Source organism: Callorhinus ursinus, unplaced genomic scaffold (assembly GCF_003265705.2).
Source record: "Callorhinus ursinus isolate GAN/ISIS: 27379988/994484 unplaced genomic scaffold, GSC_fseal_2.0 scaffold5, whole genome shotgun sequence".
NCBI lineage: Eukaryota > Metazoa > Chordata > Mammalia > Carnivora > Otariidae > Callorhinus > Callorhinus ursinus.
Window position 1 is genome coordinate 48,940,046 of NW_027397067.1, and position 25,333 is coordinate 48,965,378.

General features: G+C 46.3%; 1 protein-coding gene across 2 annotated transcripts in view; it reads left to right on the plus strand.

The window, feature by feature from the left end:
* Positions 1 to 25,333, plus strand: part of BAALC (BAALC binder of MAP3K1 and KLF4) — a 108,068-nt gene that overhangs the window by 69,889 nt on the left and 12,846 nt on the right. The window contains exon 3 of one of the 2 annotated variants that reach the window (XM_025871499.2): positions 19,781 to 19,997. In XM_025871499.2, coding sequence (XP_025727284.2) covers positions 19,781 to 19,997 — 217 coding nt within the window. The remainder of the gene's footprint in view (positions 1 to 19,780; positions 19,998 to 25,333) is intronic. The other variant, XM_025871497.2, reaches the window with a different exon arrangement.

Below are 25,333 nucleotides of genomic sequence, written 5' to 3' on the forward strand. Positions count from 1 at the left end.
AAAGTTCCGATTTTGTGCTCCGCGGCTCTAGCACTTGCCAGAAGCGGCCGACGGAGGCCCCCTCCCCCGCCGTCTATCCTCCCGAATATCGCCTTGGATTCACTTCTCCGCATGTCCTACCTTCCAGAAAGTGGTCGCTTCTCTGTTCAGAGAGTTGTTGCTACTCTCTACTTCGATCTCCTGTTGAGTTCGTAGGTGTTCAGAATAGTTTGATCCCCATTCAGCTGAATTCGTGAGACCAGATGAAATCTAGGTCTCCTACTCCTCCGCCATCTTGCCTTGCTCTTGTTTTACACGGAAGAAAAACTGCCTGAGAGGAAAATCCCTGGACAGAATTTTGATTTTTCTCAAGCTTCACATCCCCTGGTTCTAGTATGCTAAACTAAGCAAAACTGTTTCAAAATGGATTCTGTGCATTTAGGGTGGAATCAGGTCACACAAACATGTTATTGGCTTTACAGATGATGTGGTCCAAACACCACTGGAAAAGCCACCTCCTCCTGTAAATATCAAAAATGGTAATATGATTTATTTATTTATTTTTTAAGGATTTTATTTGAGAGAGAGAGAGCGAGGACATGAGAGGGGTTAGGGTCAGAGGGAGAAGCAGACTCCCTGCCGAGCAGGGAGCCCGATGCGGGACTCTATCCAGGGACTCCAGGACCATGACCTGAGCCGAAGGCAGTCACCCAACCAACTGAGCCACCCAGGTGCTCTGGTAATATGATTTAAAGCGAAACCAACTGCACCTACTCCCAGAACCTTGCAGGAACTTGTCAAAAGGGGGAAGCTTGAACTTGACTTCTTAGGAGAAAAAAGTAAGCTTAAACCTGCTTTTATCTGGGGAAAGCTGCACAGACAGGAACCAGGGATTTAAGAGCCAGTTACTGCATTTCAGAAATACAAAATCAGATTGGCCCGTTTGGAGTTCTTAAATGTATGCTTCCTACAGAAAACCCACAGCATTTCTGTCTTATGTGGCTGCTACAGAAGAGATTTTTGGTTATTACCAACTGCTTAAACATTAACAGTGAGCTATGTAGTGAGTGGGTTCTCAAGCTTAATCCTGTTCATTCTGGCTGTGTCCTTTCGAAATGGTTACCAAAATCCTTGTCATCTAGATTGTGGTTACAGATGATTATTCTAATTAAATTACCATTATTTTTCTCTTTTCCCCCTCTTTCTATATACCCCATTGCACTTGTCAGTTGCGTATTTTGGCAAAAGCTGTCTTTCTGAAAAAAAGCATAATCACCAGTCACAGCCTTCTGAGAGTGGTTTCCAACCTGGTGAGTGCAGCTGGGAAGATAATCGTCTCAAAAATGTATTCAGAGGGCTAGGGAAGCTCTGGAAGGAGGCAGATCCCCAAAGGCAAGGCTCTTCTTACTGGACTCCCTGCCTCCAGGCTTGAGCCTTTCTCATGGATCCCCCGCACTGTCCCCAGGCTGCCGTTGCCCACAGGGCACCATCCAAACTCCTTAACAAGGTGCTAATGGCTACCCATGATTCGCCCTCTGCCTCTCTTTGACCTGCTTTGTTCTTGGCCACCAGCAATACCCCTTGGACATCTCTCTTCCCCACCTCCCAAATATCACTGCCAAAGGGCAAAGATGGTGCCTATCTCCTTCACTGCCACATCCCCAGCTCTAGAGCAGAGCCAGGCACATCGAAAAAGTGCAGGTAAATACGCATGGCGGCACAACCGGCTCCCCCGTGGTCTGTTTTTCTCTGGCTCTGGAAGGAATTTTGATTTTTCTCAAACTTCACATCCCCTGGTTCTAGTATGCTAAACTAAGTCTAATGGAGTCTTCTCCATTGTTGTTTCCTTAAAATCACTATTGAATCCTTTGAAATGCTTCAAGGATAACCTTGAGTTTCTGGCACCTTGTCTCTAAGGTTTCTTTTGTAATTGGAATAGCTAACAGCTTGGTCACCCTGCCTCAAGCTTTCACCTCTAAATAAAATCCATTGAACTGAAAAAAAGAAAAGAAAAGAAGAGAAAAAGGGCACCTGGGTGGCTCAGTCATTAAGTGTCTGCCTTCAGCTCAGGTCATGATCCCGGGGTCCTGGGATCGAGCCCCGCATCGGGCTCCCTGCTCAGCGGGAAGCCTGCTTCTCCCTCTCCCACTCCCTCTGCTTGTGTTCCCTCTCTCGCTGTCAAACAAATAAATAAAATATTTAAAAAAAAATCAGCCCATTTTCAGCCCAACTTGTCTGTCCTTCAAAGAAGGGGAGGCACAGCAGGGGTGTGAATAGTATGTTTTATCTTTTATCTCTGTCACGTGTGTCCCATATCAGCCCTCTGCTAACACACAGTGAACACACCCCGAGGTAACAGCAACCTGTTCTGCAGTCCGGGGCTCCCACTTCATCTCAACCTTCTGTCCTCTCGACTGGCCTCCTGGGTGCCCCTTAGCTCTGGTCTCAGACCCTTTAGGGGCTGTTACACTCTGACCAGATCTGGGACAAAGTGGTCCATGTGACACGTAGCTCTTTGATGCTACTGTCTTGTCTCTGTGGTTTTCTGCATTCTTTTTCATCCAGTGCCCGCCCTCGCTCTCCAGAAAGGATCTGAAATCAGCCTTTGCACCTCGCTGTGACTGGGGGTGGGGAGTTGTGAAATCAAGCCCGACTGTGTGCCAGGCGCACCTGTTCTGTTCTTTGATCACTACTGTTTGATGCCAGCATCAGAATTCTCATTTTATATCCAAGGAAATTGAGGCTTAGTGAGGCTAAGTCATGGGGCGATGACAGAGATGGTAGATGGGAACAAGATGTCTTCGGAGTCGCACAGATCTGAGTGTTGAGTCCTGGCTGCACTGTTGGCTGTTTGCTCCTCTTTGAGTGACTTATTTGGCTTCTCTGAGGCAGTGAGTAAAATGGGAGTCATCATAGTGGAGAGTTTGACAAACAATAAATGTTACTATTTTGTCACTTCAAGAAAGGTCACACGCTTGCAAGGGGCAGAGCTGAGCTTTGAACCCAGGCCTGCCTGGCTCCAAAGGCAGCGCCTGCGCCACTGTAGCACATTCCTCCTGGGTGTACAGTCGCCAGGCATCAGTGATATACGTTGAAAGAACATAGATTTAAGTCATTCAACTCACAGACTCTTAGGGCCCCAAGAGGTTCAGTGTCAAAATAGAGTCAGGTTTAGGGCACCTGGGTGGCTCAGTTGGTTAAGCGGCTGCCTTCGGCTCAGGCCATGATCTCAGAGTCCTGGGATCAAGTCCTGCATCGGGCTCCTTGCTCGGTGGGGAGTCTGCTTCTCCCTCTGCCACTCCTCCCTGCTTGTGTGCTCTCTCTCTCAAACAGATAAAATCTTTTAAAGAAATAGAGTCAGGTTCAGAGATATGGAATGAAGAAAAAAAGTAATTCAAATCTTGTGTCTCACAAAGAAACGTATCACAAGGGAAGGAGTTTATTTTTTCAGCTTTACTGAGGTAAAGTTGACACAATTGTAAGATATTTAAAGTGTTCGGGGCGCCTGGGTGACTCAGTCAGTTAAGCATCTGCCTTCGGCTCAGGTCATGATCTCAGGGTCCTGGGATTGAGCCCAGCATCAGGCTCCCTGCTCAGCTGGGAGTCTGCTTCTCCCTCTCCCTCTGCTCCTCCCCACCCCCTCATGCTCTCTCTCTCTCAAATTAATAAATAAAATGTTTTTTAAAAAAGATTTAAAGTGTTCAGTGTGATTTGAAATCCATTATAAAAGGATCCCACCATTGAATTAATTAGCACATTCATCACCTCACATATTTACCTTTTGTCTGTGTGTGAGAGAGAACACTCAAGTTCTACTGTCTTAGCAAATTTTAGTGATTCAGTACAGTGTTATCAACTACAGTCACCACGTTATACATTAGATCCTCACACTACTCACCTTACAGCTGAAAGGTTGTCTTTTACCAACTCTTCCTATTTCTCCCACTCCCAGCCCCTGGCAGCCACTTTTCTAATCTCTCTGAGTTCAGCTTTTTCTTTTATTTCTTTTTCTTTCTTTCTCTCTATCCTGCTTTTTTTTTTTCCCCCCTAGATTCCACGTAGAAGTGATACTATGCAGTATTTGTCTTTCTCTGTCTGGTTTGTTTCATTTAGCATAATGCCCTCCAAGTTCATCCATGTTGTCACAAATGGCAGGAGTTTGGAAGGAGTTTACTTTTGATGCACAACAAAACTTCTTGGAAATCTTCTGACTCTCAGACGTTTTTGTTTTTTTTTTTTTAAACAAACCAGGCAGTGGCTCCTCTCTCCCCAAGTCTCTCTACTCTCTCCTTCTGCCCATACCACTCTTCTGCTTCCTATTCCTTCTCCACCTAAACCCTATTAAATACATCAACTGAATGTCGCTCTTTTCTTTGACTTCCTTCCCACTGTTTTTTTTTGTTTTTTGTTTTTTTTACGTGGATTCTTAAACCCAGAAGCAGCTGTGAGGTCATTCTAGCAAATAAGAAGCATTCCTGCTCTGAAATGATTGGGAGAAGTGGACAGAGGTGAATTTAAGTTACCATGTCACTCTCCTGGAATTAACTCAGTTTTAAAACTTAGTGCTAATTGCGGCGTTAAGGATACTATTCCCCCGGGTAAGGAATTTCAAGCATCAGCAGAAAGGAGGGAACATTTTGGAGGCTGGAGGGTCCTTCCTTTTCCACACAAAGTTGCCCCTGGAGACTTTCCATCCTGGAATCAGAGGCCCAAGGGTCAGGCCATCAGCATGTTTCCAGGGCCCCATCATCAAAGCTCCCCTGTCTAGCAGTGGTGACGCCATCTGTAGAGAGGAAGGGACAGCCCAGTGTGACTCACCTCTCGCCTCTACGGTCGCCAGCCCCCAGGCAGCATTGCCCAGCCTTGTTACCAACCCTTATTGTTCCTCGGTTCAGGGTGCCCTTAGCTGAGATTGTCAGAGGACTGCTTTCACCAGACGGCTGTGATGTTCGCAATGAGCTGCCATCCCTTTGTTTGGCAGCACAAACCCCTAAAGTGAAAATGGAGTCTGGGGAAAGCTACAGTACTGTCTTTGTCTTTGTATTTAGCCCTGGATCCTGGAAAGGCACCAGCCTTGACTGGGGGCCCTTGGAAGCCACAGCAACCTGGAAAGGATGTGGGGAGAGTGATCTGCGTCATAGGACAGGGCTGTCGGAGGCTGATTTCACTGTTGACGTGCACTTTCCTTCACTTCCTGATAATTGCACAGTAATCAGAACAGCAAGCATGGTTCACATTTGCACTTGCTTCCTTTGGAATTTCAGCCATTTGGTACAGGAGGGAGAAAACACTCAACGTACAGAGGTCTATATGGCGGCTTCTCCTTGCAGTGATGGTACTAGGTCTGGCATCCTCCTCAGTGCTTCAGGACCAATTCATGAATGCCTAATATATTCCAAGCATGGTAATGAACAAGACAGGCATGGTCCTTGTCTTCATGGAGCAACCAGGCTAGTGGGACAGGCAGGCACAGAACAAAAAATTCCAACCGGGCTGGATGCTCCCAAGAACTACAGGGTGCTATGGGACAGAACTAGGGGAACCCGACCTAGTGGGAGGAAGGAGTCTGGGAAGCCCCCTTGCTCTCCGCCTGCAAGGAAGTCATGTTTAAGTTGAGGCAGAGAACCAACCAGGCCAAAGGAGGAGCAATCTAGTAGAAGGGACAGCGTGATAAAGGCGGTGAGGTGTCTCTGATGTCTAATAGGGCTGGAACATAGGGAATGGTCAGGAGAGCATAAACTCGTGAAGCCAAGAGAGGCAAAATGTTCACATAGAGCCCTGCGGGACATGTGGGGATTTGGGACCTTTATCCCAAAGGCGTGGAGAAGTCAGTGAAGGGATGGGCTAGGATCTGATGCCTGGTCCTAAAAGATTGTTCTGGCTGTGCAGTGGAATCCACAGGCCCTTATCCCTTTGTTCCGCAGCCTCTCTCGTCCCCTTGATTGGGTCACCAAGTGTCTGCAACACTCTGGTTTTGTTTGCTTCCCTGGAGTTCTTTTCCATCCCGGATCAAGTAGTCATGATCCCGCCTGGAGTAGAGATTGCCTGAGGCCAGCTGGCTGCACCCCTGAAACGGGAGGTGTTGAGTGCAGAAAATGAGCCTTGGCAGTGGCTTCTGAGTGTTCGAGGACAAGTGATGAATGTGTAGTGGGTGACCCAGAGGGCTGTGCACCTGGCAGCACAATTTCAGGGTTCCGAGGGGTAGAAAATGCACCAAGGTAGTTTAATTAAATACACTTATCTTCCCCTGTCTGTACTTCATTGCCACCCGCTTGAATCTGTTGGCAACTTACTTGAATTCTAAGTATTCTTCCTCTTCTTCTTTTTTTTTTTTTTAAAGATTTTATTTATTTATTTGACAGGGAGAGAGCACAAGCAGGGGGAGCTGCAGGCAGAGGGAGAAGGAGAAGCAGGCTCCATCCCAGGACCCTAGAACCATGACCTGAGCTGAAGGCAGACGTTTAACTGCCTGAGCCACCCAGGCGCCCAGATTCTAAGTCTTTCTAAAGACCAGCTCCACCCTGAGGAGTAAGACCTGTGAGCTGTGAAATTATCTTTTAAACAACAAACAAAAAGTCTTTCATTTATTTTGACGACATCATATACCTCTGTTATTGCCTGGCCTTGAAAAGGGAGAACATGATTCATTGTAGGTTTTGTTTTTTGTTTTTTGTTTTTTTCTAAATGATGTGAGTAAACACAAATGCATTGAAAGCAAAGGTTTTAGAGTCTGACAGACCTGGGGTGGAAGCCTGGCTCTGGCCCCAGCTATAGGACCTCAGGCAGAATACCTAAGCTCCGTGAGCCTCAGTCTCCTCTTCTGGAAAAATAAGGGATTGTACGACCTACTTATATGGTTGGTGTGACAGAGAAATAGAGTTGGGAACCAAATTCCAATGCCATGCTCTTAGCTACCAGTCCTTTCAGGAGTCCTCCTGTCTTTAAATCCTTAGTTCTTAGCATGGGCTGACACTCAATGGGAGCCCACAAATGTGAGTTTCAATTCATTTCTTCTATTACCTTCATTGTCAACAATGCCCAGTCTTTCCTTCTAAACATTGTGCAAGAATCCTCTCCTCTGTGGGGACTAACCATGCCTGATTTCAGTCATGTAAGTGATCCCCAGGTTCTAACCAACATCTATAATTAGTTCCATCCACATTCACTGTTAGGATGCCCCAGTGAATTGTCTGATGGCCCTGCAGAGAGTTAGACATCTCATCTCTTGATTTTAAAATGGTTGACCTTTCTTTGTAGAATGGACTAATAGCAACGTGTTAATGCTTGTGGGCTGTTCTTGTCTTGTGTGTCGTTATATTTGATTACTATTTTTGATAGCCTATTTGATCAAATATAATCTAATAACTAAAAGATAAATAGCCAGATATTCTAGGTGGGTCCAGAGCCACTACTAATGAGAAAAGGCAGAATATGACAGCTCTATTTTTAAAAAATTATTTTTATTTCAGAAGTAATGTATTTTAAAAGGAGACATGTTATAGATAAGGCCCCATTAACCACCCTCTCTGATCTTGGTTCCCTGCCTTTTCCTCAGAGACAAACATCGTTATCAGGTTGTTGGGTGTACACATACACGTATATGTATAAATACGCATAGATAGACACGTAAAGATATATAGACACACGTGTGTATTGCTGTGCAAAAAAATATAATAATACATATAACAGTGTTTTTCCTACATAAAAGCTGTCATTTTTAATGTATTTATCCTCTACTTGCCTTATTCCACTCATTATTATATATTGGACTTCTTTCTGTATAAATCTTTATACTTTTAAATTGTATAGAATTCTATAGGATAGGTAAAGCACAGTTTAGTAAATTGGCTTAGTAAACTGATTGGCTCTGCTGGTTCCATTTTCCGCTGTTTCAGTGGTATAAAGAGTGTCCTCAACAGGCCTCTTTGTGCAGTGATAAGAGCTTTTCCACAGTAGACACTGACGACTGGAATCGCTGATTCAAAATGTGCACAATCGTGTGCACATTTTAAACTTGAATAGATTCTGCTAATTGTCCTCCAAAATTGTTTGATTTATACTCCCACCAGCGACTTATGAGAGAACCCATGGACCCACACCCTTTCAACATTGAATATTATCAGACTTAACTTTTGCCATTCTGATAGGTAAGAAACAGTATTTTGTTTTTTAAATTTTGCATGGCTCTGTTTTTCGGTAATTTTTAAATAAACTGTGAAGTTTCCAATTAAGGGACAGAAGCATAAAGAATTCAGGTGGGCAAATGCTTTATATCCACTAATAGCAGCCCAATGCTAGACAGGGTAGGCACTTATAGATGCTAGAGGATTGGTTGATTGCTTTGGATCATTTTAAAATGTCAAGAATTAAAACAATACAATTGACTTAAATCTCCTAATTCTGATTGAGCCACATATACTTCTTCTGTGTAATAAGGATGTCTCGCCCAATTTCTAACATCACCTGAGAGGACAATTTAGTGCCAGCTACAGCCAGCCTGGAAGGAGCCTGCTGAAAAAGCTAGTTGTACTAAACTCAGAAAGTGTCAAGGAGTAAAAAAAAACAAAACAAAACAAAAAAAAAACCACCAGGAAATAAGCGGTCACTTCCTTAAAGGGCTAACCATCCCCCAAAATGAACCAAGGAATAAAAGAAAACAGAGAGGAAAATTTCATTGGGTGACTCTTTCCCTAAAGAAAAATTTCACTAAGTAAAAGAGCGAAGGGCAGGCCATGAAGACTAGCATGAGGCCAGGCATCTTGGGAGCAGCATTAGGGTGCAACGCTGGAGTGTTTTTCAATCCCTAACTGATTAGATCTGCTGACTTTGTGGGAAAGAGCCAGGCCATAAGCCAGCACACCTTGTCTGTACACATAAGGAAGTGGGGTAGGAATGAAAGATCAAAGGAAGCCTCCCCATTCAAGCAGAAATGGGGCCCTGATGGGCAGGGCCATGGCCAAGGATGGCAGCAGGCCCTGGGGGGGGCCTCCTGGGACTCCACCCTATTCCCGGGACTGCCTTCCCAGCCATGCTAAGGGCGCCACTTGTCGGGGATTGCCTGGGATTGCTCGGGACTGCTCAGGTAGACAATTCCCTGGAGAGGCAGTTTCAGCCTGAGTGAGAAGGTGGGATCCAGACTGGGTTTCATGGAAAAGGACGGGAAAGTTAGATGCATGGATGGATATGATGCATTGTCTTCTGAATGTTTGCTGCCTTGCCTCGCCCTCCACCTGTCACAGATAATTGTCAACACCGGTCCAAATTCTTGTCTTCTGTCTCCGCCCCCTGCCAATGGGAGTTCAACCTTTGCCATCCATCTCCCATTCCCCTCTCTGGTGTTGGCCTGGAGGGTTTAGTGCAGACTGGCAGAGGCAGGAAGAAAGGGAAAGTGGGTGGAGGGAAGATGTCACTGAGAGACCGCCGTCCTCCTGCACTGTAAGCTCGGGTGTAACCCAGCACCCAGCAGGGTGCCTGGCATGTTTAGGCACGGAACAACTGTTTCTCAAATGACTGGCTAATTCTAAGACAGAGGATAAAAGAGCAAGTAAGTGATCACTTAGGATGATGAGGAAGAAGCACGTGAAGGAGGGGATCCAAGGGAGAGAGGGAAAAGCAAGACTGACAGATTCTAACAGTATCAGCACAGAGAAGGAGAGCGAGGTCTTGATCTTTCCTTTCGTCTGCCTCCCGGTTCATCAGCTTATTTGTTGTCCTTGGGTGTCTCTGGGGAGAGAGGAACCCAGGCCTGCCTGCATTCAGTGCGGACGGACGGGACTCCTCTTGCTTCTCTTGGGATCCTTTCAGTTCAGCTGTTGCTCTCAGCAGGAGTCTTTCTTGCATGCTGCGGGATACCAGGGGGAAGCCATTTGCACCACCCATCCCCATGGCCAAGGGCAGATGTGATAGGCTGGCAACTCATCTCAGGGAACAGGGTCTCTCCAACACCCTCCTACCCAGGACCCATGGCCTTTGGCAACTGTTAGACTTGAATTGCCGTCATCCCTGTAGACGTACAAGTCCATCGGTCCGTCTCTCTCCCTGACCATTGCTGTTCAAAGCCAAATGTGCTTCTTTCTTTTCTTTAGTCAATATAACATTCCAAAATGCGTTGCTGACATTTTTTTAAATTACAGCTTTATTGAGCTATAATTCACATACTATACAATTGACCTACTTAAAGTGTACAATTAAACGGTTTTTACTGTATTCTCAGAGTTGTGCACAATCCATTTCAGAACATGTTCATCACCTTAAAAAGAAATCCTTTGTCTTTTAGTAGTCATTCCTTATTCCCCCCCCAACAACCCCAGCTCCAGGCAATCATTAATCTATTTTTCTGTCTAGAGATTTACCTATTTCTGCACATTTCATATAAATGGAATAGTATACTATGTGACCTGTAACTGGCTTCTTTTACTTAGCATAATGTTTGCAAGGTTTATCAGTGTTGTAACATGTATCAGTACTTTGTTTTCTTTATTGCCAAATAATATTCTATTGTATGTGTATACCACATTTTATTTATCCATCTGTCATTGTTGGATATTAGGGGTGTTTCCATTTTGGGGCTACTATGAATAATGCTCTGTGAACACTTACGTACAAGTCTTTGTGTGGACGTGGGTTTTCGTTTCATTTCATTTCATAGACATAAGAGTGGAATTTCTGGGTCATATGGTAACTCTATGTCTAACCTTTGGAGGAACTGCCAGACTGATGTCTAAAGTGGCTGCACTGTTTTTCCAGCAGTGAGTGAGGGTTCCGAATTCTACACATACTCGCCAGCACTTGTTATTATCTGCCTTTTTCTATTAAAGCCATTCCAGTGGGTGTGAAGTAGTATCTCATGGTTTTGATTTATATGTCCCCAATAGCTAGTGATGTTGAACATCTTTTCATGTGCTTATTGGCCATTTGCATTCTTGTTTGAAGAAATGTCTATTCATACCCTTTGCCTATGTTTTCATTTGGTTAGTTGTCCCTTATCAGATATAAATTTGCAAAAATTTTCTCCTGTTTTGTGGATTGTCTTTCCACTTTCTTTATGACGTCCTTTGAGGCACAAAAGTTTTAAATTTTGGTGTCCAACCAAAATTTTGGTTGAGGGTTTGATGCCCAATTGCTATTATTGTTTGTGCTTGTGGGATCATTTTTAAGAAACCATTGCCTAATCCAAGGTCATGAAGATTTATGCCTATGTTTTCTTTTAAGTGTTTTATAGTTTTAGCAATTACATTTAGATTTTTTATCCATTTTGGGTTAACTTTTTTGTATATGGTATGAGATAGGGGTCCAGTTTCATTCTTTCAAATGTAGGTATCCAGTTGCCCCACACACTAGTTGAAAAAACTCTCCCCCGTCTGCCTCCCCTGCCACCAAAAAAAAAAAAAAGAAAAAACTCTTTCCCCATTGGCACCCTTGTTCAAAATCAATTGACAATAAATGTAAGGGTTGCTCACCATTTTTAAAGGACTTCCTGATACTAGCCTTACAAAAAGCTGCATACCAGCTTCTTACACATAGTGTGTGCTCAGAAATTACCTATCACATTGAAGAAATGACAGCTACCTCTCCATTTTAGTTCATTTTGAAAAATAAGGAGACAAATTCTAAGTGGCTGGGTAGTTGCAGTTTATTTAATATATACCTCACTTCCGGCAAAATTATCATCAGCCACGTGCTCAGGGCCTAAGCCCAGACGTTGATGAGCCAGGGTTTCACCTGATGTGGCTTTAGGAGATTCTTCCCAAATAGACTGCTAGTGTCTTATACTTTGGTTTTCAGTCATTGAAGGTCTGACTTGCAGGTGGTTTCAATGACTTTGGACACTGAGATCACTTTCACCAAAGAAAGCCAGGTGCTTGGGTTACAGAGGAGTTGCCCCTTGTCCTCCTTTCCACATGGCTTCCAGCTATCGTTTTTAATTTCTCTGTGCTGACCCCCTCCTGGCTCCATTTCCAAAATAGTAAGAAACTGGCAAGAAGTCATTGGTTGCAAGTTCTCAGCAAGCTTTGGACACAGCTGTTTCCCGTCTTTTGGCAAAGTCGGTGATTTAGCCTGTCTTCTGGATGGAATGAAAATTTTGTGAAGGATGTCAAAAAAAGACATACCCCAGGGGCACACAGATGACCCTCAATTTCCTACTACAGAGTTCACTGTGGAAAGAAACATAGTTGGGCATTTTGCATGTCACCCTCAAAACTAGCGTGAGCATCAGTCTCCATGTCAGGAGCCTAAAAGTGCAGTTTTTAGAATTCCACGTCTCAGCATCACTGGAAGTGGGTAGGGTGGAGGGAACTTGTTAAAATGCGTACTCCTGGGCCCCTACTGAATCAGAAGTTCTGGGAGTTGGACACAGGGATCTGCATTTTATCAGACACCCCAGGTGGGTCTCATGCCCACTAAAATTTGAGAACTGCCTACTTGGGATCTTTTTCTTTGAAGGATATGTGAATACTTGCTAAGACCGCAAGCTTTGGAAACATACAGAACCTGCATTAAACTGTTTCTTCTGCTGTAAAATAAGAGTCACTCTCCCATCTTTCAGACTTGAGAGGGCTGGCATGGAGTAGAGTTGCAGGTGCAGCTCAGGGTCTCGTACAATGCAGCTTTCACAACAATGTCCCCCTGCCTGGGGCACTTGGCACCTAGTAGGGTTGTCAGATAAAATTCAGGAATTTCAGAAAAACAACGATAATTTTTTTAATACAAGTGTGGCAGCAATGCTGAGGCCAGTTTCCAGGGTGTAGGGCTTGGGAGGCCAAGCTCTATGGAGGGATTTGGGACATTGTGCTTGGATAGATAACCTCTGTGACTCAACATCCAACCCTCCCCAGAAAGTCTGAGAGCCTCCCAGAGCATTTAAATGAATTGCTTTCCTACTTTAATTCCCTAGAGTCAATTTCTGTTGCTTGTAGCTGAGAACCCTGACTGATGCAGCATCTTTAACTTCCTACTCAACAACTTGCCATCTGTCCTCTGTTCCTACCACTCTGAGCCTTCCCAGAAGTCGCCAGGAGCCTCCTAATTGCACGGTCTCTATGGCTTTTCTTGGTTCTGTACATTTTTTTGGTGGAGGAGTGTATAGAGGACACAGTGCACCCATGGCGACCCTGCAGGGAGGCAGCTAGGGGAACAAAGACCTGACCTCAGTATGCTACTCTGGACCCCTCTGCTCGGGAGCTAGTGGTACCCATTGGCAAACCCAAATAGAAACCAGTGGATGAGGGAGCCTGTTGACATGGTTCCTTCAGGTCAGTGTCCTGGGACATACAACAGGGTAGGGAGGAGGGGAAAGTGAGTGTGGAGGAACAGAAGGAATATATCCGGCATGCAGGCTATATACACTGTCCTAGGTTTGGTTCTCTGGAAGCAGAGCCTGAAAGGGGATTTTACGCAGGTGACTCCTGGAGACACTACTGGGAGGGGAACTGTGTGAGAGAGAATAGGGAAGTAGGGTGGGCCAGAGGAAGGAGCTGGGCAGAGATGTGGTTTCAGGTTTAGTCTAGCGTTAGCCTGATCGAATGGGTTGCTTTGGAGCAAAGGGACAGAAATTGCCCTGCTCAGAGGCAAGGGGGCTGAGCTGTTGTACCCCGCCCTCCCACTTTTAATTGATTATTGACCATGGCTGTACCTGATGTAATCAGCCAGGCCTCTCCTGGTAAGGGGGCTTCCTTCAGCCAAGGGCCAGCCTTAGGAGAAGAGGGCAGCCAAGAGCTACTAGCCACCAACATCCACCGCAGCTAGGGGGTAGGTGTAGGGGTCAGGTAGGTGGACCTCGGTGGACACCAACAGCATCTGCCAGAAGGACATTTACCACCTTGTGAACAAGAGATAGCTCTGGGTGATGAGGTAAAACTTATTCTTCCTTTGTGGTTTTCTATAGCTCACAAATTTTCTAACATTGTATCTATTATTTTTAGAACTAGAAAATACAAGTTAAATTAAATGCATGCAGCAAAATCATCTGGTTTATTGTAGGCAGAAGCAATAGGAAATGACCCCATATTCCTGACCCCCTGCAGTTACCTCCTGAGCACACCAGGCGGATGATCCCCTCTCACTATTAGCTCCTCTGCTTATTTATTAGGCTCAGCGGGCCAGTCATTTAGCACTTCATGGGCACCAATTGTATGACTCATAAATCAAGTATGTAACTAATGTGGCTAATGGAGAAGGGCGCCATAAGGAGATATTAGGCCATATAAAAATAAGTACAATGTATGTGCCAAACATGTTGGAACCTTTATATATGTTGTCTTATTTAATCCTTACAATGGTTTCTAAAGTAGGAATTGTTATTCCTATTGAATCAATGAGGAAGTCCCTGGATTGGGGATTAAGAAACCAGAGTTCTAATTTTTGATTAGCCACCAGTGAAAACTGAAAATACTGGACCAAGTGAATGATTTTCCAGTTGTGTTCCTAGGAACCCTGCAGCTGAGCAGAGACGCCCAGGGAATGGCAGGGCTGCTGAGAATGCAGGAGTGACCATTTGTGCCTTAGCCATAGCCGCTCTGCTTTGATCTTAACTGTTGGCAGGACTGGCTTCATGGGTGTGCACCCGTGCAGCAGCACAGATTCTGCTGAGCTCAGAAGGGGCTCTCTACTTAGGATATAATGTTCTGCAATATTCCTTTCTTTCTTTTTTTTTTTTTTCTTTAAGATTTTATTTATTTGACAGAGAGAGAAACAGCGAGAGAGGGAACACAAGCAGGGGGGGTGGGAGAGGGAGAAGCAGGCTCCCCGCTGAGCAGGGAGCCCGATGCGGGGCTTGATCCCAGGACCCTGGGATCATGACCTGAGCCGAAGGGAGACGCTTGACAACTGAGCCACTCAGGCGCCCCACATTCTTGAAATTCTTAATAATTTTATCTTTTATTTTGTGGTTTGGAAGTGAAATCCTCTGGAACAATGGAGCATTTGCCGGAGGCTTGCTCGGTTCCACTTCGTGTTGCCTATCTGCCTCCCTGGGATGTGTTCTCCACAGCCTGCTCTTGGCACCTGTGTCCCCAGCCTCCTTTTTCTGCCTTGCCTTCCCCATCCTGGGTTAGCAACTGGGTTGCATTGGCGGGGAGGGGAGCTGGCCATGGGCATGGGGAGGATTGGGGTCAGATACATGTGTTGAATGTCTTAGAGTAAGATACGGGGGTGGACATCCCAACCCAGGCTGGAAACACCATGGGGCCTTCAGTGGATGGCTCAGTAGTGCCTCTTACCTACCCTTAACCCGGATACCAAGTCATGAGCAGCATAGAAAATGGTAACATTCTTATGGCCCACTGTGCTAAACAGTCAAGGTAGTACTGGCTAGCTGTGAGTCCCACTCAGTAACCCGAAGAGCTAAAGGCAGTTCTACCCTAGACTAAGGTAGGTGGAACTTCTGCCTTGGTCTTGCATTGCCTTTTCTGCCCCCACCCCACTTGGTTCCACTCCTCCCTACAGGGCAAGGGGACATACCTGACAAAGTCCCCAGCCCTCCTTCAGGATCAGTTGCTTTTGTTCTCAGTCCATCACAGACAAATGTGTGGTCTTACACTGTGCATGGCTAATGCACAGCTCACACCACTTGGGACTCACTCTGTGAGTTGGACAGCCCTGGAACTGGTCTGTCTTCTATTAAATCAGAGACGTTCAGTCACAGAAGTCACCCTCACATGTTCCAGTAATGTCAAGTGCCATAGAGATTTCTAAATGCTTGCATTCAGTTTTTTTACTTAAGCTACAGCAGACCAGTAACAACAGTTTGGTCCCTGGATCACACTGAGAAGCTCTGTTCCAGACTCTTCCGTGGGTCCTGGGACCCTTGAATTATCAGCCCAGATCACGCCAAGCCTGCTTTCGGGTTTTTCATGGGCCTCTTCTCCTGATTCATTCTCCAGGTTAGCACTCCCCTGGGCCATGGGGCAGCTAGAGATGGAGATTGAATATGTGTGCTGGGGTGTCCATACACCATACACATGCATGTGAGGCCCTTTAGCTGTAGGATGGAGGGGGATGAGAAGAGACAGAGGGTAGGCTGCCAGCTGATGGAGAAAGGGGGCCCCAAAGATGGGCAAGCCAAGCTGAAAGAATCCATGTCTCTGTGCATCTGGAATACGTCCACAGTGCCCCAACGTACTACAGCCTGCCTGTCAGGAAACTCCAGACCCTCCATTTTCTATTTTCAATGTTGAATTCTGATTTCTATCCCATTGCCACAGTTGAGAGCCTCTTAGCATTTTGCACAACAGGTGGGTGCCCTGTGGACGTGTGTGTTCTTTGGATCACTGCTTCCTCAGCTGTGCTGGGATTGTGGCCTCACCAGCTCTGCCTCGTCAGTCAACCCTCCCGCTCTTTGTACATCAAACATGCTGTGCTTCTGATGCGTGCCTCATGGCAAATAATTTCTCAACACTCTGGGAAAGGATTTTGTTTGTTTTCCTTAAGTTTGATTAAAAGCAAATGCAGGCTAACACCCCAAAAGAAAGATAGGCAAATGACTTGACAGTTTTAAAAAAGCCCCACACAATTAGCCAGTAGGCACATAAATAGTATGGTATCTCTAGTAAATCAAGCAGTGTAAATCCAAGCAGTGAGATACTTTATTTTGCCTCTTAAATTGGCAAAGATGAGAAACAAAAAAGAAAATATTCAGGGTTTGTGCAGGTTCGGGGAATATTGCCATTTCATATACTGTTGGCAGAGGGCAGTAGGGTAATTGGAGATTTATAGAGGTAAATCTGGCAAAGTATTGCAAAAGACTTTACAATGTGCCTATCCTTTGAAATCTTGAAGTCATTGTTCTATATTTTCTTACATCCATTGGTTGTTGATAAAAAGTCTAATGTCAATCTCATTCCGCTTTTTGTTTTTGTTTTTGTTGTCCTCTTCGAAGCTTTTCTTGTTATTGACAGGGTTTGAATTTTCACTAAGCTCTATCTAGGTTGGCTTTTCTTTTCATTTGTCTTGTCAAGTTTTTGGTAGGCTATTTCAATTTGGGGTTTCACATCTTTCTTCATTCAGTTCTGAGAAATACTATTATTTCTGTGAATAATGCTTCCCTTCATTTTTCTCTACTCTCTCCTTCTGGAACCAATCTTCGATTGAGGTTGTAATGTCTGGATTTTGATCCTGTGTTCCCAACGTGTTTTTCATATCTTCACTTGCTCCTTCCAGGAGAATCGCTAGGGCAGCTCATTCACTTGCTCTTTATGTTTGTCCTGCTATTCAGCTTCCCTACTGAGTTTTTAAAAATTCATTTCAACAGTTAAAATTATTATTTCAAATATCTTTAGTCACTCTTGTCCTTGTTTTGTGCTTACCTTATCTTCCCTCATTTTTCTGGGCAGATTAACTACACTTATTTAAGATTTTCTGCTGCATACCTTATTAGCTACATTTAGGGTCTCCACCATAAAGTTTGCTATCTCTCTTCTATGGTATTGGCCTTCTCCAAATGTTTGTTTATTCTTGTTTTGTACTAATTTCTGTAACTGAAATTTCATGTAGAACGTCAGCTGCGCCTACTTCTTTTGAGAAACCCACTTGGAAGGCAGGGATGGAAACTATTGGCCTAACTCTTGGCATTATTTCCAGAGAGTCAGCCCTCATGGGGTGGATCTTTTTTTTCCTCTTTCTCTCAGGGGTCACCAGCCCTTAAGAGTACTGCCCTTCTCTCTGTGCCAGGCCCTTCTCTGTGCTGTTTCTACTTACAACACTTCTGACACCAGATGTGTGGGATTTTTTTCCCACCAAATCAACCAGTTCTCCAACTCTCTGGACACTGACTAGGTGTCCTACAATTCAGCTCAATTCTGACACCAACTACCTGGAGTCAGCACAGCCCGCACAGGTGAAGGGCTCAGTCCCACAAGATTGCCCCCCACGTCAGACGCCAATCTCAAGTCCCAGGTCGCCACCTGTACATGTGCCCCGTCAGCTGTAAGTTGGAGTTCTTAGATTCCCTCCTCAGCTTCAGTGATTTGCTAGCATGGCTCACAGAACTCAGGGACACTTTACTTACGTTTGCCAGTTTATTGTAAAGGATATGGTAAAGGATACAAATGAACAGCCAGGTGAAGAGGTACACAGGGCGTGGTCTAGAAGATTCGTAAGTGCATTCTGTTCCTGTGGAGTTGGGGGTTGTCACCCTCTTGGCACATGGATGCTTTTACCAACCTGGACGCTCCCCCAATATTGTTATTTAAGGGTTTTTTTAATTGGAAATTTCATCATGTAGGCATAATCGAATGACTCAATTTCCAGCCCCAGAGTTTGGGAGGTGGGGCTGAAAGTTCCAAGCTCTTAGTCAAGATTAGGTCTTTCTGGCAACCGGCCCCTATCCTGAAGCTATCTAGGGGACCTCCAAGAGCTGCCTCATTAGAATAAATGGCACTCCTGTCTCTCCTGTCACTCACAAAATTCCAAGGACTTTAGGAGCTCTGTGTCATGAACTGGAGCAAAGACCAAATGTTATAACAAAAGATGCTCCTATCACCCTGTCACTCAGGTAATTACCAGGGTTTTAGGAGATCTATGCCAGGAACTGGAGGGAAAGACCACATATGTATTTCTTGTTCTGTCACAACATCCCACCTCACAGACCGCTCTGTGACTGCTGGCTGGCCTCCGCTGCTGGAGGAGTAGAAGCACCAGCCCACCTGGTTGCCCCTGGCCTCCCTGTGGCTACTGTAGAGCTTCTGCCCGCTTCTGGTCTCCCACCTGCTCGTCCCCCTCATGCTTCCTGGGCCACCTTTGCTCTGTTCAGTCAGGTACTCTTTAACCAAGTATTCCTTGATGTAACCCTCTTGCTTTTCAGTGAGGCTATTTATTTAAACCTCATTCTATCATTTCTTGGCATTTGTTATGGAAGGAGCATATGCTCAGTCCAACACCTGCAGATGGAATGGTGTAAAAAAAACTGTATAACCTTCAAACCAGTAACTCCACTTGTAGGAATTTATCCTAAGGAGATAATTAAAGAATAAAGCTTTAAGGGGCGCCTGGGTGGCTCAGTCCATTGACATCAAACTCTTGATTTCAGCTCAGGTGGTGATCTCATCGGTCATGAGATTGAGCCCCGCATCAGGCTCTAAGCTCATTGGGGAGTCTGTTTGAGATTCTCTCTCTCCCTCTCCCCCTGCCCCTCCTCCTGCTCTCTCTCTCCCTCTCAAATAAATAAATCTTAAGAAAAAAAAAAGAAGAAAGCTTAAAGCCTAAGGGGTTTCAACCACAGTGACATTGTGAAAACAAATAACCAGCTAGAGGGGATTAAATAAATGGTGACACGGGTGCCTGGCTGGCTCACTCGGTAGAGCATACAATTCTTGATCTTGGGGTCATGAGTTCAAGCCCCACATTGGGCATAGAGCTTACTTTAAAAAAAATTATAAATAAATGGTGACACATCCGTACAATGGCAAACTTACTGTGTGAAAACTAACAAGGCAGAATATTGAATTGCATGGAAAAATGTCATTGATGTTAGTAAAAGTTTCAGGTTACAAAATTATTTTAAAGGCTCATTTTCGTTAAAAAAAAAAAAAATACACACAAAGGGGCACCTGGGTGGCTCAGTCAGTTAAGCGTCTGACTCTTGATCTCAGGGTCATGAGTTCAAGCCCCACATCAGGCTTCACACTGGGCGTGGAGCCTATACATATGTATATATATGTATGTATAAATATAAATATAAATATATATATATTTAAAACCCCCACACACATGTTCTTTTAGAAAAGGGTAGTTTCACATGGTGGGATTATAGTGACTTATTTCTTCTTTGTGGCTTTTTTCCCACACGGTTGGGGATTGTTTGCAGCAGCTGTCATGTGCAAGACGCCTGTGCCATCCTCTGCTTCTCTCCCCAAGGTGTGCTGGAAGATGGACTGTCCTCCAATGGTGTGCCCCGATCTACAGCCCCAGGTGGAATCTCCAACCCAGATAAGAAGATGAGCTGTGGGACCCAGTGCCCGAATCCCCAGAGCCTCAACTCCGGCCCTCTGACCCAGAAACAGAATGGCCTTCGGACCACGGAGGTAGGTCACAGCCACAGAAGCCACTTGGTTCTGGAGAAAGGGGGAGAAGCTTGCTTCAGAACAGGGCCACGCTGAGATGGTGCCCAGGGAAGGAGCAGTGACGGCTCCCCATGCCAATGGAGAGTCTTCTACTCCACCCATGGGAAACCTGTTGCAAAGGCAGGACCCCACCCCATTCCCATTCCTCCCTCGAGGGTGGTTTTGTTGAGTCAGCAGAGATGGGCCCTTGCTGTCTGCACTCTAAAGGAAGCCTGTGTTTGCTTAAATACAGCTTTGTTCGAGGATCCCTTCAGCACAGCTCTCACCATCTTGACACTGAGGATGGTACTGGGCACAGGAACCAGTTTGGGGCCAGGCAGTGGGCAGGGCCCAGGGTTGACAGGGAAGGAGAGAGAAGACAGGTGTGGTAGGAGACAGGCCAGGCGTTTTTACCTCACACCCTCCCCCGAGGCAGGCAGTGGGAGCATCCCCACGGTGGTGGTGGGGCCGGGGGGCCTGTCATTGCAGAATGTGGTGGCAGCGTCACCCTCAGACTGTTAGTGTTGAAGAAGAGGCAGGGCTGTGGCATCACAGTGCCAGGGGACCTCCTCTGGAGTCTTTCCTTTCTCCCAGAGCTGTTGTGCGGAGGTGCTCCCCCTGCTGGCTCTAGCTCCTCCCACTGGCAAGACTGCCCTTAGTAGGCCCACCAGGGGTCGGCCTCCTTCCTCTTCCTTCCTCCCCCACCTCCTCACCTGCCCCTGCCCCACTGCTTACCTGATGCTGATTTTCCAAACCTACCCCCCCACTCTCCCCTGTCAAAATTTACTGGTCCTGGCCCCTCAGGCCAAGGCCACCTGTTTCCTGACTCTACAACTGGTTCTTTAATGATGGAATTCTTGAGTCAGTTACCTCCCTAACCCTTGGTTAGAAAACCTGTTGCCAATTCAGCTTTAATGCTTGTTAACTAAGTGGCCTGGCAGGAACCACTTAATCTTTCGGAGTCTCAGGTTCCTTATCTACACAATGGAAATAATGGCACAATGAGAGAACAGATGGGCCCGCTCTGTGTAAACTGAGAAGTGTTGTAAGACCGGCAGTAGGAATTAGCAGGGGATGGTTAGGCACACAGCACCCAACAGGATGGAATGAAGCACTGGTGGTAGCTCTTTAGACTCAGAAGAAAGACATGGAGGGGAAGGGATAGACTTGAACTTGAGGGTGGCCCTCTGAGGGTCCTGGATCACCTACTCGGCCTATGCGTCAGCTGGCCTTCTGGAGACCTAAGCATCATTGCCTCCCCCCCCCCAAGGGTAGGCCCCACAGAACTATGCTCAAAAGCTGGGTGACTGCTTTAGTGCAGGCGTGACATTTGTTCCGGAGCCTCCTTCCCATGCGTGTGCCCTCACCTTTTGAGTCAGGCTGGGTCCTGGTGGGCAGGAAGCAGCTTTGCCTGGTGTGTGGCATGCTCCATACACTGGCTTCCTGCCCCCCCCCCCAGCATTCAGCCCTTTAAAATTGTGCTCTGCGGTTTACAAAGTGCTTTTAGGTCTGCTGGGACATTAAATCCTCCCAAGAGCACTGTAAAGTAAGCATCATCCCCAACTTACAGAAAAGGAACCCGATTCATTTGACTTATGACATGAGTCGTTCATGTAAGTGCTGGAGATGGGTGCCAATGACTTGAACTCGAAACAGGCGACTATTATAAAGATGGAGCATAGAGATGTGAATGGACTCTTTACTGAAGAATAAGGTGTTAGTCTTTTATGGCCACAGTAATGCTGCATACCAAAGCACACCAGCATTCAGTAGCTTCCAACAGTCATCTTTTGTTTTTCCCCTCACAGTCAGTTGCAAGTTGAGTGGCTAGGCCTGACTTTCGACACCAGGCTCCTCGTGTAGCTCAAGCTGTTCCATGTATATTATTTTGGGAATCAGGCCAGAAAAGCAGCATCTCTGAGGCATATCTTCTCATGACTGCAGTAGAAACCCAAGAGGGCAAAACCAAACTATCCGAACCCATTTCATGTCTCTGCTCATATCCTGCCCAAGGAGGTCACATGGACAAGCCCAACATCAGGAGGGCAAGGAAGTACACACTGTCCCCAGTGGAGAGACAGCAAAGGATTAAGGGCAATCATGCTATCTACCACATAGAACGTACATTCAGAAAAACGCCCACATTGGTCATAAGTGCAATGAATCTTTATAAGGCGACACACCCATGTAACCGTCATCCATGTGAAGACACAGAACATTTTCCGTACCCCAGAAATCTCCCTTGTGCCCCTCACCGTGGTGACTGGGATGTGCCAGTCACTGTCCACCTCTGCAAACCTAACCACTCTTCTGACAGCTAGCTAGATTCTAGGTCAGTTGTGTTTATTTTTTAGACGTTTGTAAATGGAATCATACGGTATGTGCTTTTTTGTGCCTGGCTTCTTTTGTTCAGCATGGGGCAGGTGAGACTCATCTGTGCTGTTGTGAGTTGCAAAGATTTGCTCATTTTCATTGTTATGTGTATCCCATTATGTGACTGTAACCATCCTATTGAAGGACATTTGGGTTGTTTCTGGTCTGGGGCTATTGTGAACAACACAGCTGTTAACCTTCGTGTGCATGCTTGCTGGTGGACATTCATTTCTTTTCTGAGTAGTCCTAGAAGTAGAATTGCTGGCTCATAGGATGCGGCTATATTCGACTTCTGTAGATACTGACAGGTAGTTTTCCACGCTCACCAGCTTTACACGCTAACCAGCCATGGGTGAATTCCAGTTATGGAACATAAGAATTTAAAGCCAGGAAGTTGGGGCGCCTGGGTGGCTTAACTGCTTAAGGTACCAACTCTGGACTTTGGCTCAGGTCATGATCTCTGCATCCCGGGGTCGAGCCCCACGTCAGGCTCCACGCCCATCGGGGAGTCTGCTGGTCCCTCTCCTTCTGTTGCTCCCTTGCGCTCTCTCTCTTTCTCTCAAATAAATACATAGATAAATAAAATCTTTTAACAAATACATAAATAAAGCCAGTAAGTTGTGCTTCGTCTTCCTTAGGCCCGTGACATCAGCCTTGCAGTCAGGCATGGGGCACTAAGCACTTGTTATATTATCTCACCCAGTCCTCACAATGACTGTAAAATGTTGATATTCTCACCAGTTGACAGAGGAGAACGGAAACTCAGAGATGGCCGAGGGAAGCAGCGCCCCGCACCCCCCAACACACACACACACACGTGCGCGGTGGGGCCCCCCCGGAGGCGGGGGCGGGGGTGAGGAGCTAGCCCACCTGACCAGCGCCAGGAGCAGGTGGTACCCGCTGATAGGCCATCCATGCAGGTTGTTTTCACAACCCAGGGAGCAATGGCTGTGGTGTAGCCATTTCCCAGATAAGATCAGGGAGCAGAGGGCTTCGGTTCTGAGTGTTCAGACAGTTGCTGAAGTGCATCAGTGGTCTTTGTGTCCTGGGATCTCACCATCTCATCATCTTGCGCCCCCCCCAAAAGCCATGGCAGAGGTTCTTCTACCCACAGTGGCAGTTTATAAGCCAAGCTTACCTCTGATTGAAGCTCCTGTCAGCAGCGCTGTCTTGTCCCAACACAGCTCTCAGCGGTGAATCTGCTCAAGGAAAATAATTTTCTTCCTAAACTCTCCGGGGCCTTTGACATAAGTCTTCCTTGCTGCTCCTCTATGCTCTGGGCTAAAGCTTCCTGCATTTTCAGTGACTGGCTCAGGCAGTATCCACTCGCCTCCTCTCTCTTCCTCTACTCCCCCAAGATGACCTATTACCCTTTCACCGCGTTCCCCTGTACGGCATCCGGCCACCAGGCTGATGGCTTTGGGCACTTTTTAAGAGCTTTCTTTCTCCAGAAGAACCCGTTCATGAAGCATGCATCTTTATGCACCTGCCTACATTCCGATGTAGAAAACAAGTCTGCGTGTTAGAGGCAATCCTTGCTAGGCCTGGAAAAGTTCTGCTCGGTTCCTATAAGCACTCCTTGGATTCATTCGTGTCGTGTTCTTCCATGGAGGGCCATCAAGGTGCCAGGCACTGTTCTGATGCCAAGGACCCAGGTGTGGAAAAGGAACACGTGCCCTGTGCTCTGAAGCGACTGCCAATTTTAATGGGGGTGAGGTTGGAGGGGGTCAGATAATACAGAATGCATGAACAAGGGCTTCACCAATTTGAAGCAGTGCTGTTTATTTCAAGGAAATAAAAGGCCATTAATAGGGGATGGCAACTCCTCCGGGTAAGGTAGACGCCTCTGCACAGGTCAGACTGCTTTCTGGAGGGTGCTGGGGACAGCTAGTGGTGCTAATGGCTGTGGGTAGCAGCCTCTCCTGCTCTGAGCGCCTCGCCACTTCATGTCCCAGCCGAGAGACCCTAGCTTCCTTCTTGCAATTCCCTCGGCCCCCGTCTTCCGCCTGGTGTGAATAGGTGCTAACTAGTGAGAGGAATGTGACAGGGGAATGTGACAGTAATGATATTCGGCAAGTTGGAACTGTCTCGGTGGAGAGCTCTTTCTCTTTTTCTGCTGTGTCTTGATTTCCTCCAGTCCCTCGGGACCTTCCTGACATCTCAGCATCTGAGAAATCCTTGACTGGATCTCCTTCCCCCAGCCTCTTCCCTGAGCTTGACAAATACCCAGGAGCAAGTCCTATAGATGCTCTTCTGTCCTGCTAATTAATCGTTCAGGAAGCTCTGGACTGCCTCCAAACATTTGCTTTCCAGGCTGAATGTGCCATTTCCTCAGCCTTAGGACTCCTGTTTTTCTCCCCCAGAACTATCTCCTCAAGTATTCAGCTAAGGTAGAAATGTATGTGTGGATACAGCTCTGAGCAGACGAAACTTGAGTGTGTGGCTGGCCTCCCAATGAGCCCGCATGTCTTTGGAGGCTGCGTCATTGTGAGTTACTTTATTATTCTTGACAAAGTGGCCAGACCGCGCTGAAGAACTCCACCGATGTCCTGACCGATTCTCAGCGGAGGAGCTTCCTCCTTCTGCTCCTGCTCCCCCTAACCCAGTGTCTGACTGGTGGCCAGGCTTGGTCCAGTCCAGGAAAGATGGACTTCGGCCAGAAATGGCTCTGGCCAAAGAGGGAGGCCTGCTCCAGAAAGAAGGATGGGATAAGCCCAGAATTTCTCCAGGGTGGTGGTAATAGGAGATACGTGAGAAGTGTTTGGAAAGTAAATATGAATTTCTCCTTGCAAAACAAAAACATGCCATTAAAAGGAGGGAGAGAACAAAAGAAACCATTGAGGAAAACCAGAGACGGAGACCTGTCAGAACGGCACTTTGATGCACATTTTAGTTTGAGCCTGGGAAAAGAAGGTAATTTAGCAGTATAGGGATGTGGAGGGGTG